The 14004-nt window shown below is 41.8% G+C and overlaps 1 protein-coding gene across 2 annotated transcripts in view; it reads left to right on the top strand.

Annotated features, from left to right (window-relative positions):
* Positions 1-14004, top strand: part of LOC137362482 (serine/threonine-protein kinase A-Raf-like) — a 280505-nt gene that overhangs the window by 236884 nt on the left and 29617 nt on the right. For both annotated transcript variants that reach the window (XM_068026861.1, XM_068026860.1), the window contains exon 8: positions 13822-13846. In XM_068026861.1, the coding sequence (XP_067882962.1) occupies positions 13822-13846 (25 nt within the window). The remainder of the gene's footprint in view (positions 1-13821; positions 13847-14004) is intronic.

Genomic DNA, 14004 nt, shown 5'->3' with positions numbered 1-14004 from the left:
CAGTGAGACTCTGTGTTACTGAGTATTGGTGTTTATAGGACAGTGAGACTCTGTGTTACTGAGTATTGGTGTTTACAGGACAGTGAGACTCTGTGTTACTGAGTATTGGTGTTTGCAGGACAGTGAGACTCTGTGTTACTGAGTATTGGTGTTTATAGGACAGTGACACTCTGTGTTACTGAGTATTGGTGTTTACAGGACAGTGAGACTCTGTGTTACTGAGTATTGGTGTTTCTCGGACAGTGAGACTCTGTGTTACTGAGTATTGGTGTTTCTCGGACAGTGAGACTCTGTGTTACTGAGTATTGGTGTTTATAGGAAAGTGAGACTCTGTGTTACTGAGTATTGGTGTTTACAGGACAGTGAGACTCTGTGTTACTGAGTATTGGTGTTTATAGGACAGTGAGACTCTGTGTTACTGAGTATTGGTGTTTATAGGACAGTGAGACTCTGTGTTACTGAGTATTGGTGTTTATAGGACAGTGAGACTCTGTGTTACTGAGTATTGGTGTTTATAGGACAGTGAGACTCTGTGTTACTGAGTATTGGTGTTTATAGGACAGTGAGACTCTGTGTTCCTGAGTATTGGTGTTTATAGGACAGTGAGACTCTGTGTTACTGAGTATTGGGGTTTATAGGACAGTGAGACTCTGTGTTACTGAGTATTGGTGTTTACAGGACAGTGAGACTCTGTGTCACTGAGTATTGGTGTTTATAGGACAGTGAGACTCTGTGTTACTGAGTATTGGTGTTTACAGGACAGTGAGACTCTGTGTTACTGAGTATTGGTGTTTATCGGACAGTGAGACTCTGTGTTACTGAGTATTGGTGTTTACAGGACAGTGAGACTCTGTGTTACTGAGTATTGGTGTTTACAGGACAGTGAGACTCTGTGTTACTGAGTATTGGTGTTTACAGGACAGTGAGACTCTGTGTTACTGGGTATTGGTGTTTATCGGACAGTGAGACTCTGTTTTACTGAGTATTGGTGTTTACAGGACAGTGAGTCTCTGTGTTACTGAGTATTGGTGTTAACAGGACAGTGAGACTCTGTGTTACTGAGTATTGGGGTTTACAGGACAGTGAGACTCTGTGTTACTGAGTATTGGTGTTTATAGGACAGTGAGACTCTGTGTTACTGAGTATTGGTGTTTATAGGACAGTGAGACTCTGTGTTACTGAGTATTGGTGTTGATAGGACAGTGAGACTCTGTGTTACTGAGTATTGGGGTTTACAGGACAGTGAGACTCTGTGTTACTGAGTATTGGTGTTTATAGGACAGTGAGACTCTGTGTTACTGAGTATTGGTGTTTACAGGACAGTGAGACTCTGTGTTACTGAGTATTGGTGTTTATAGGACAGTGAGACTCTGTGTTACTGAGTATTGGGGTTTACAGGACAGTGAGATTCTGTGTTACTGAGTATTGGTGTTTACAGGACAGTGAGAGTCTGTGTTACTGAGTATTGGTGTTTATAGGACAGTGAGACTCTGTGTTACTGAGTATTGGTGTTTATCGGACAGTGAGACTCTGTGTTACTGAGTATTGGTGTTTATAGGACAGTGAGACTCTGTGTCACTGAGTATTGGGGTTTATAGGACAGTGAGACTCTGTGTTACTGAGTATTGGTGTTTACAGGACAGTGAGACTCTGTGTCACTGAGTATTGGGGTTTATAGGACAGTGAGACTCTGTGTTACTGAGTATTGGTGTTTACAGGACAGTGAGACTCTGTGTCACTGAGTATTGGTGTTTATAGGACAGTGAGACTCTGTGTTACTGAGTATTGGTGTTTACAGGACAGTGAGACTCTGTGTTACTGAGTATTGGTGTTTATCGGACAGTGAGACTCTGTGTCACTGAGTATTGGTGTTTATCGTACAGTGAGACTCTGTGTTACTGAGTATTGGTGTTTATAGGACAGTGAGACTCTGTTACTGAGTATTGGTGTTTACAGGACAGTGAGACTCTGTGTTACTGAGTATTGGTGTTTGCAGGACAGTGAGACTCTGTTTTACTGAGTATTGGTGTTTGCAGGACAGTGAGACTCTGTGTTACTGAGTATTGGGGTTTACAGGACAGTGTGACTCTGTGTTACTGAGTATTGGTGTTTCTCGGACAGTGAGACTCTGTGTTACTGAGTATTGGTGTTTATCGGACAGTGACACTCTGTGTTACTGAGTATTGGTGTTTACAGGACAGTGAGACTCTGTGTTACTGAGTATTGGTGTTTCTCGGACAGTGAGACTCTGTGTTACTGAGTATTGGTGTTTATAGGACAGTGAGACTCTGTGTTACTGAGTATTGGTGTTTATAGGACAGTGAGACTCTGTGTTACTGAGTATTGGGGTTTACAGGACAGTGAGACTCTGTGTTACTGAGTATTGGTGTTTATAGGACAGTGAGACTCTGTGTTACTGAGTATTGGTGTTTATAGGACAGTGAGACTCTGTGTTACTGAGTATTGGTGTTTATAGGACAGTGAGACTCTGTGTTACTGAGTATTGGGGTTTACAGGACAGTGAGACTCTGTGTTCCTGAGTATTGGTGTTTATAGGACAGTGAGACTCTGTGTTACTGAGTATTGGTGTTTATAGGACAGTGAGACTCTGTGTTACTGAGTATTGGTGTTTATAGGACAGTGAGACTCTGTGTTACTGAGTATTGGTGTTTATAGGACAGTGAGACTCTGTGTTACTGAGTATTGGGGTTTACAGGACAGTGAGACTCTGTTACTGAGTATTGGTGTTTCTCGGACAGTGAGACTCTGTGTTACTGAGTATTGGTGTTTACAGGACAGTGAGAGTCTGTGTTACTGAGTATTGGTGTTTATAGGACAGTGAGACTCTGTGTTACTGAGTATTGGTGTTTGCAGGACAGTGAGACTCTGTTACTGAGTATTGGTGTTTATAGGACAGTGAGACTCTGTGTTACTGAGTATTGGTGTTTATAGGACAGTGAGACTCTGTGTTACTGAGTATTGGTGTTTATAGGACAGTGAGACTCTGTGTTACTGAGTATTGGTGTTTATAGGACAGTGAGACTCTGTGTTACTGAGTATTGGTGTTTATAGGACAGTGAGACTCTGTGTTACTGAGTATTGGTGTTTATAGGACAGTGAGACTCTGTGTTACTGAGTATTGGTGTTTGTAGGACAGTGAGACTCTGTGTTACTGAGTATTGGGGTTTACAGGACAGTGAGATTCTGTGTTACTGAGTATTGGTGTTTATCGGACAGTGAGACTCTGTGTTACTGAGTATTGGTGTTTTTATAGGACAGTGAGACTTTGTGTTACTGAGTATTGGTGTTTACAGGACAGTGAGACTCTGTGTTACTGAGTATTGGTGTTTATAGGACAGTGAGACTCTGTGTTACTGAGTATTGGGGTTTACAGGACAGTGAGATTCTGTGTTACTGAGTATTGGTGTTTACAGGACAGTGAGAGTCTGTGTTACTGAGTATTGGTGTTTATAGGACAGTGAGACTCTGTGTTACTGAGTATTGGTGTTTATCGGACAGTGAGACTCTGTGTTACTGAGTATTGGTGTTTATAGGACAGTGAGACTCTGTGTTACTGAGTATTGGTGTTTACAGGACAGTTAGACTCTGTGTTACTGAGTATTAGGGTTTATAGGACAGTGAGACTCTGTGTTACTGAGTATTGGTGTTTATTGGACAGTGAGACTCTGTGTTACTGAGTATTGGGGTTTACAGGACAGTGAGACTCTGTGTTACTGAGTATTGGTGTTTATCGGACAGTGAGACTCTGTGTTACTGAGTATTGGTGTTTATCGGACAGTGAGACTCTGTGTTACTGAGTATTGGTGTTTATAGGACAGTGAGACTCTGTGTTACTGAGTATTGGTGTTTACAGGACAGTGAGACTCTGTGTTACTGAGTATTGGTGTTTACAGGACAGTGAGATTCTGTGTTACTGAGTATTGGTGTTTACAGGACAGTGAGACTCTGTGTTACTGGGTATTGGTGTTTACAGGACAGTGAGCATCTGTGTTACTGAGTATTGGTGTTTACAGGACAGTGAGACTCTGTGTTACTGAGTATTGGTGTTTACAGGACAGTGAGACTCTGTGTTACTGAGTATTGGTGTTTACAGGACAGTGAGCATCTGTGTTACTGAGTATTGGTGTTTACAGGACAGTGAGACTCTGTGTTACTGGGTATTGGTGTTTATCGGACAGTGAGACTCTGTTTTACTGAGTATTGGTGTTTATAGGACAGTGAGACTCTGTGTTACTGAGTATTGGTGTTTACAGGACAGTGAGACTCTGTGTTACTGAGTATTGGTGTTTACAGGACAGTGAGCATCTGTGTTACTGAGTATTGGTGTTTACAGGACAGTGAGACTCTGTGTTACTGGGTATTGGTGTTTATCGGACAGTGAGACTCTGTTTTACTGAGTATTGGTGTTTATAGGACAGTGAGACTCTGTGTTACTGAGTATTGGTGTTTATAGGACAGTGAGACTCTGTGTTACTGAGTATTGGTGTTTGTAGGACAGTGAGACTCTGTGTTACTGAGTATTGGGGTTTACAGGACAGTGAGACTCTGTGTTACTGAGTATTGGTGTTTATAGGACAGTGAGACTCTGTGTTACTGAGTATTGGTGTTTATAGGACAGTGAGACTCTGTGTTACTGAGTATTGGTGTTTATAGGACAGTGAGACTCTGTGTTACTGAGTATTGGTGTTTACAGGACAGTGAGACTCTGTGTTACTGAGTATTGGTGTTTATAGGACAGTGAGACTCTGTGTTACTGAGTATTGGTGTTTACAGGACAGTGAGACTCTGTGTTACTGAGTATTGGTGTTTACAGGACAGTGAGCATCTGTGTTACTGAGTATTGGTGTTTACAGGACAGTGAGACTCTGTGTTACTGAGTATTGGTGTTTATAGGACAGTGAGACTCTGTGTTACTGGGTATTGGTGTTTATCGGACAGTGAGACTCTGTTTTACTGAGTATTGGTGTTTATAGGACAGTGAGACTCTGTGTTACTGAGTATTGGTGTTTATAGGACAGTGAGACTCTGTGTTACTGAGTATTGGTGTTTGTAGGACAGTGAGACTCTGTGTTACTGAGTATTGGGGTTTACAGGACAGTGAGATTCTGTGTTACTGAGTATTGGTGTTTATCGGACAGTGAGACTCTGTGTTACTGAGTATTGGTGTTTTTATAGGACAGTGAGACTTTGTGTTACTGAGTATTGGTGTTTACAGGACAGTGAGACTCTGTGTTACTGAGTATTGGTGTTTATAGGACAGTGAGACTCTGTGTTACTGAGTATTGGGGTTTACAGGACAGTGAGATTCTGTGTTACTGAGTATTGGTGTTTACAGGACAGTGAGAGTCTGTGTTACTGAGTATTGGTGTTTATAGGACAGTGAGACTCTGTGTTACTGAGTATTGGTGTTTATCGGACAGTGAGACTCTGTGTTACTGAGTATTGGTGTTTATAGGACAGTGAGACTCTGTGTCACTGAGTATTGGGGTTTATAGGACAGTGAGACTCTGTGTTACTGAGTATTGGTGTTTACAGGACAGTGAGACTCTGTGTCACTGAGTATTGGGGTTTATAGGACAGTGAGACTCTGTGTTACTGAGTATTGGTGTTTACAGGACAGTGAGACTCTGTGTCACTGAGTATTGGTGTTTATAGGACAGTGAGACTCTGTGTTACTGAGTATTGGTGTTTACAGGACAGTGAGACTCTGTGTTACTGAGTATTGGTGTTTATCGGACAGTGAGACTCTGTGTTACTGAGTATTGGTGTTTACAGGACAGTTAGACTCTGTGTTACTGAGTATTAGGGTTTATAGGACAGTGAGACTCTGTGTTACTGAGTATTGGTGTTTATTGGACAGTGAGATTCTGTGTTACTGAGTATTGGTGTTTATAGGACAGTGAGACTCTGTGTTACTGAGTATTGGGGTTTACAGGACAGTGAGACTCTGTGTTCCTGAGTATTGGTGTTTATAGGACAGTGAGACTCTGTGTTACTGAGTATTGGTGTTTATAGGACAGTGAGACTCTGTGTTACTGAGTATTGGTGTTTATAGGACAGTGAGACTCTGTGTTACTGAGTATTGGTGTTTATAGGACAGTGAGACTCTGTGTTACTGAGTATTGGGGTTTACAGGACAGTGAGACTCTGTGTTACTGAGTATTGGTGTTTATAGGACAGTGAGACTCTGTGTTACTGAGTATTGGTGTTTATAGGACAGTGAGACTCTGTGTTACTGAGTATTGGTGTTTATAGGACAGTGAGACTCTGTGTTACTGAGTATTGGTGTTTATAGGACAGTGAGACTCTGTGTTACTGAGTATTGGGGTTTACAGGACAGTGAGACTCTGTGTTACTGAGTATTGGTGTTTATAGGACAGTGAGACTCTGTGTTACTGAGTATTGGTGTTTATAGGACAGTGAGACTCTGTGTTACTGAGTATTGGTGTTTATAGGACAGTGAGACTCTGTGTTACTGAGTATTGGGGTTTACAGGACAGTGAGATTCTGTGTTACTGAGTATTGGTGTTTATAGGACAGTGAGACTCTGTGTTACTGAGTATTGGGGTTTACAGGACAGTGAGATTCTGTGTTACTGAGTATTGGTGTTTATAGGACAGTGAGACTCTGTGTTACTGAGTATTGGTGTTTACAGGACAGTGAGAGTCTGTGTTACTGAGTATTGGTGTTTATAGGACAGTGAGACTCTGTGTTACTGAGTATTGGTGTTTGCAGGACAGTGAGACTCTGTTACTGAGTATTGGTGTTTATAGGACAGTGAGACTCTGTGTTACTGAGTATTGGTGTTTATAGGACAGTGAGACTCTGTGTTACTGAGTATTGGTGTTTATAGGACAGTGAGACTCTGTGTTACTGAGTATTGGTGTTTATAGGACAGTGAGACTCTGTGTTACTGAGTATTGGTGTTTATAGGACAGTGAGACTCTGTGTTACTGAGTATTGGTGTTTATAGGACAGTGAGACTCTGTGTTACTGAGTATTGGTGTTTATCGGACAGTGAGACTCTGTGTTACTGAGTATTGGTGTTTATAGGACAGTGAGACTCTGTGTTACTGAGTATTGGTGTTTACAGGACAGTGAGACTCTGTGTTACTGAGTATTGGTGTTTACAGGACAGTGAGCATCTGTGTTACTGAGTATTGGTGTTTACAGGACAGTGAGACTCTGTGTTACTGGGTATTGGTGTTTACAGGACAGTGAGCATCTGTGTTACTGAGTATTGGTGTTTACAGGACAGTGAGACTCTGTGTTACTGAGTATTGGTGTTTACAGGACAGTGAGACTCTGTGTTACTGAGTATTGGTGTTTACAGGACAGTGAGCATCTGTGTTACTGAGTATTGGTGTTTACAGGACAGTGAGACTCTGTGTTACTGGGTATTGGTGTTTATCGGACAGTGAGACTCTGTTTTACTGAGTATTGGTGTTTATAGGACAGTGAGACTCTGTGTTACTGAGTATTGGTGTTTATAGGACAGTGAGACTCTGTGTTACTGAGTATTGGTGTTTGTAGGACAGTGAGACTCTGTGTTACTGAGTATTGGGGTTTACAGGACAGTGAGACTCTGTGTTACTGAGTATTGGTGTTTATCGGACAGTGAGACTCTGTGTTACTGAGTATTGGTGTTTATAGGTCAGTGAGACTCTGTGTTACTGAGTATTGGTGTTTACAGGACAGTGAGACTCTGTGTTACTGAGTATTGGTGTTTACAGGACAGTGAGCATCTGTGTTACTGAGTATTGGTGTTTACAGGACAGTGAGACTCTGTGTTACTGAGTATTGGTGTTTATAGGACAGTGAGACTCTGTGTTACTGAGTATTGGTGTTTGTAGGACAGTGAGACTCTGTGTTACTGAGTATTGGGGTTTACAGGACAGTGAGATTCTGTGTTACTGAGTATTGGTGTTTATCGGACAGTGAGACTCTGTGTTACTGAGTATTGGTGTTTTTATAGGACAGTGAGACTTTGTGTTACTGAGTATTGGTGTTTACAGGACAGTGAGACTCTGTGTTACTGAGTATTGGTGTTTATAGGACAGTGAGACTCTGTGTTACTGAGTATTGGGGTTTACAGGACAGTGAGATTCTGTGTTACTGAGTATTGGTGTTTACAGGACAGTGAGAGTCTGTGTTACTGAGTATTGGTGTTTATAGGACAGTGAGACTCTGTGTTACTGAGTATTGGTGTTTATCGGACAGTGAGACTCTGTGTTACTGAGTATTGGTGTTTATAGGACAGTGAGACTCTGTGTTACTGAGTATTGGTGTTTTTATAGGACAGTGAGACTTTGTGTTACTGAGTATTGGTGTTTACAGGACAGTGAGACTCTGTGTTACTGAGTATTGGTGTTTATAGGACAGTGAGACTCTGTGTTACTGAGTATTGGGGTTTACAGGACAGTGAGATTCTGTGTTACTGAGTATTGGTGTTTACAGGACAGTGAGAGTCTGTGTTACTGAGTATTGGTGTTTATAGGACAGTGAGACTCCGTGTTACTGAGTATTGGTGTTTATCGGACAGTGAGACTCTGTGTTACTGAGTATTGGTGTTTATAGGACAGTGAGACTCTGTGTCACTGAGTATTGGGGTTTATAGGACAGTGAGACTCTGTGTTACTGAGTATTGGTGTTTACAGGACAGTGAGACTCTGTGTCACTGAGTATTGGGGTTTATAGGACAGTGAGACTCTGTGTTACTGAGTATTGGTGTTTACAGGACAGTGAGACTCTGTGTCACTGAGTATTGGTGTTTATAGGACAGTGAGACTCTGTGTTACTGAGTATTGGTGTTTACAGGACAGTGAGACTCTGTGTTACTGAGTATTGGTGTTTATCGGACAGTGAGACTCTGTGTTACTGAGTATTGGTGTTTACAGGACAGTTAGACTCTGTGTTACTGAGTATTAGGGTTTATAGGACAGTGAGACTCTGTGTTACTGAGTATTGGTGTTTATTGGACAGTGAGATTCTGTGTTACTGAGTATTGGTGTTTATAGGACAGTGAGACTCTGTGTTACTGAGTATTGGGGTTTACAGGACAGTGAGACTCTGTGTTCCTGAGTATTGGTGTTTATAGGACAGTGAGACTCTGTGTTACTGAGTATTGGTGTTTATAGGACAGTGAGACTCTGTGTTACTGAGTATTGGTGTTTATAGGACAGTGAGACTCTGTGTTACTGAGTATTGGTGTTTATAGGACAGTGAGACTCTGTGTTACTGAGTATTGGGGTTTACAGGACAGTGAGACTCTGTTACTGAGTATTGGTGTTTCTCGGACAGTGAGACTCTGTGTTACTGAGTATTGGTGTTTATAGGACAGTGAGACTCTGTGTTACTGAGTACTGGTGTTTATAGGACAGTGAGACTCTGTGTTACTGAGTATTGGTGTTTATAGGACAGTGAGACTCTGTGTTACTGAGTATTGGGGTTTACAGGACAGTGAGACTCTGTGTTACTGAGTATTGGTGTTTATAGGACAGTGAGACTCTGTGTTACTGAGTATTGGTGTTTATAGGACAGTGAGACTCTGTGTTACTGAGTATTGGTGTTTATAGGACAGTGAGACTCTGTGTTACTGAGTATTGGGGTTTACAGGACAGTGAGACTCTGTGTTCCTGAGTATTGGTGTTTATAGGACAGTGAGACTCTGTGTTACTGAGTATTGGGGTTTACAGGACAGTGAGATTCTGTGTTACTGAGTATTGGTGTTTATAGGACAGTGAGACTCTGTGTTACTGAGTATTGGGGTTTACAGGACAGTGAGATTCTGTGTTACTGAGTATTGGTGTTTATAGGACAGTGAGACTCTGTGTTACTGAGTATTGGTGTTTACAGGACAGTGAGAGTCTGTGTTACTGAGTATTGGTGTTTATAGGACAGTGAGACTCTGTGTTACTGAGTATTGGTGTTTGCAGGACAGTGAGACTCTGTTACTGAGTATTGGTGTTTATAGGACAGTGAGACTCTGTGTTACTGAGTATTGGTGTTTATAGGACAGTGAGACTCTGTGTTACTGAGTATTGGTGTTTATAGGACAGTGAGACTCTGTGTTACTGAGTATTGGTGTTTATAGGACAGTGAGACTCTGTGTTACTGAGTATTGGTGTTTATAGGACAGTGAGACTCTGTGTTACTGAGTATTGGTGTTTATAGGACAGTGAGACTCTGTGTTACTGAGTATTGGTGTTTATCGGACAGTGAGACTCTGTGTTACTGAGTATTGGTGTTTATAGGACAGTGAGACTCTGTGTTACTGAGTATTGGTGTTTACAGGACAGTGAGACTCTGTGTTACTGAGTATTGGTGTTTACAGGACAGTGAGCATCTGTGTTACTGAGTATTGGTGTTTACAGGACAGTGAGACTCTGTGTTACTGGGTATTGGTGTTTACAGGACAGTGAGCATCTGTGTTACTGAGTATTGGTGTTTACAGGACAGTGAGACTCTGTGTTACTGAGTATTGGTGTTTACAGGACAGTGAGACTCTGTGTTACTGAGTATTGGTGTTTACAGGACAGTGAGCATCTGTGTTACTGAGTATTGGAGTTTACAGGACAGTGAGACTCTGTGTTACTGGGTATTCGTGTTTATCGGACAGTGAGACTCTGTTTTACTGAGTATTGGTGTTTATAGGACAGTGAGACTCTGTGTTACTGAGTATTGGTGTTTACAGGACAGTGAGACTCTGTGTTACTGAGTATTGGTGTTTACAGGACAGTGAGCATCTGTGTTACTGAGTATTGGTGTTTACAGGACAGTGAGACTCTGTGTTACTGGGTATTGGTGTTTATCGGACAGTGAGACTCTGTTTTACTGTGTATTGGTGTTTATAGGACAGTGAGACTCTGTGTTACTGAGTATTGGTGTTTACAGGACAGTGAGACTCTGTGTTACTGAGTATTGGTGTTTGTAGGACAGTGAGACTCTGTGTTACTGAGTATTGGGGTTTACAGGACAGTGAGACTCTGTGTTACTGAGTATTGGTGTTTATCGGACAGTGAGACTCTGTGTTACTGAGTATTGGTGTTTATAGGACAGTGAGACTCTGTGTTACTGAGTATTGGTGTTTACAGGACAGTGAGACTCTGTGTTACTGAGTATTGGTGTTTACAGGACAGTGAGCATCTGTGTTACTGAGTATTGGTGTTTACAGGACAGTGAGACTCTGTGTTACTGGGTATTGGTGTTTATCGGACAGTGAGACTCTGTTTTACTGAGTATTGGTGTTTATAGGACAGTGAGACTCTGTGTTACTGAGTATTGGTGTTTATAGGACAGTGAGACTCTGTGTTACTGAGTATTGGTGTTTGTAGGACAGTGAGACTCTGTGTTACTGAGTATTGGGGTTTACAGGACAGTGAGATTCTGTGTTACTGAGTATTGGTGTTTATCGGACAGTGAGACTCTGTGTTACTGAGTATTGGTGTTTTTATAGGACAGTGAGACTTTGTGTTACTGAGTATTGGTGTTTACAGGACAGTGAGACTCTGTGTTACTGAGTATTGGTGTTTATAGGACAGTGAGACTCTGTGTTACTGAGTATTGGGGTTTACAGGACAGTGAGATTCTGTGTTACTGAGTATTGGTGTTTACAGGACAGTGAGAGTCTGTGTTACTGAGTATTGGTGTTTATAGGACAGTGAGACTCTGTGTTACTGAGTATTGGTGTTTATCGGACAGTGAGACTCTGTGTTACTGAGTATTGGTGTTTATAGGACAGTGAGACTCTGTGTCACTGAGTATTGGGGTTTATAGGACAGTGAGACTCTGTGTTACTGAGTATTGGTGTTTACAGGACAGTGAGACTCTGTGTCACTGAGTATTGGGGTTTATAGGACAGTGAGACTCTGTGTTACTGAGTATTGGTGTTTACAGGACAGTGAGACTCTGTGTCACTGAGTATTGGTGTTTATAGGACAGTGAGACTCTGTGTTACTGAGTATTGGTGTTTACAGGACAGTGAGACTCTGTGTTACTGAGTATTGGTGTTTATCGGACAGTGAGACTCTGTGTTACTGAGTATTGGTGTTTACAGGACAGTTAGACTCTGTGTTACTGAGTATTAGGGTTTATAGGACAGTGAGACTCTGTGTTACTGAGTATTGGTGTTTATTGGACAGTGAGACTCTGTGTTACTGAGTATTGGGGTTTACAGGACAGTGAGACTCTGTGTTACTGAGTATTGGTGTTTACCGGACAGTGAGACTCTGTGTTACTGAGTATTGGTGTTTATCGGACAGTGAGACTCTGTGTTACTGAGTATTGGTGTTTATAGGACAGTGAGACTCTGTGTTACTGAGTATTGGTGTTTACAGGACAGTGAGACTCTGTGTTACTGAGTATTGGTGTTTACAGGACAGTGAGCATCTGTGTTACTGAGTATTGGTGTTTACAGGACAGTGAGACTCTGTGTTACTGGGTATTGGTGTTTATCGGACAGTGAGACTCTGTTTTACTGAGTATTGGTGTTTATAGGACAGTGAGACTCTGTGTTACTGAGTATTGGTGTTTACAGGACAGTGAGTCTCTGTGTTACTGAGTATTGGTGTTTACAGGACAGTGAGACTCTGTGTTACTGAGTATTGGTGTTTGCAGGACAGTGAGACTCTGTGTTACTGAGTATTGGTGTTTGCAGGACAGTGAGACTCTGTGTTACTGAGTATTGGGGTTTACAGGACAGTGAGACTCTGTGTTACTGAGTATTGGTGTTTTATAGGACAGTGAGACTCTGTGTTACTGAGTATTGGTGTTTATCGGACAGTGAGACTCTGTGTTCCTGAGTATTGGGGTTTATCGGACAGTGAGACTCTGTGTTACTGAGTATTGGTGTTTATAGGACAGTGAGACTCTGTGTTACTGAGTATTGGTGTTTACAGGACAGTGAGACTCTGTGTTACTGAGTATTGGTGTTTATCGGACAGTGAGAGTCTGTGTTACTGAGTATTGGTGTTTATAGGACAGTGAGACTCTGTGTTACTGAGTATTGGTGTTTATCGGACAGTGAGACTCTGTGTTACTGAGTATTGGTGTTTACAGGACAGTGAGACTCTGTGTTACTGAGTATTGGTGTTTATAGGACAGTGAGACTCTGTGTTACTGAGTATTGGTGTTGACAGGACAGTGAGACTCTGTGTTACTGAGTATTGGTGTTTATAGGACAGTGAGACTCTGTGTTACTGAGTATTGGTGTTTACAGGACAGTGAGACTCTGTGTTACTGAGTATTGGTTTTTATAGGACAGTGAGACTCTGTTTCTGAGTATTGGTGTTTGCAGGACAGTGAGACTCTGTGTTACTGAGTATTGGTGTTTACTGGACAGTGAGATTCTGTGTTACTGAGTATTGGTGTTTATAGGACAGTGAGACTCTGTGTTACTGAGTATTGGGGTTTACAGGACAGTGAGATTCTGCGTTACTGAGTATTGGGGTTTATAGGACAGTGAGACTCTGTGTTACTGAGTATTGGGGTTTATAGGACAGTGAGACTCTGTGTTAATGAGTATTGGTGTTTATCGGACAGTGAGACTCTGTGTTACTTAGTATTGGGGTTTATAGGACAGTGAGACTCTGTGTTACTGAGTATTGGGGTTTATAGGACAGTGAGACTCTGTGTTACTGAGTATTGGGGTTTATAGGACAGTGAGACTCTGTGTTACTGAGTATTGGTGTTTACTGTCTTCCTGTGTTTGATGTCATGGTGCTGAACACATTTGTTTCAAGTTTCTTCTTCATTGCTGAGCTGTTTCTCTTGGGCTGATGGTTTCATGTTTCTATGTTGCAGGATGCACTGAAATCTCATGTCGTTGGTAAGTTTATTCGTTGTTTCCTGTTTCACTTTCTTGAGACGGCATCTGATAGAAACCTGTAAAATTCGAACAGGACTAGACAGACCCGATGCAGGGAGGATGTTCCCGATGGCTGAGGAGTCCAGAACCAGGGGTCACAGTTTCAGGATATGGGGTAT

Source organism: Heterodontus francisci, unplaced genomic scaffold (assembly GCF_036365525.1).
Source record: "Heterodontus francisci isolate sHetFra1 unplaced genomic scaffold, sHetFra1.hap1 HAP1_SCAFFOLD_817, whole genome shotgun sequence".
NCBI lineage: Eukaryota > Metazoa > Chordata > Chondrichthyes > Heterodontiformes > Heterodontidae > Heterodontus > Heterodontus francisci.
Note: the sequence above shows the minus strand (reverse complement) of the source record. Positions and strands in the feature narration are given on the sequence as shown.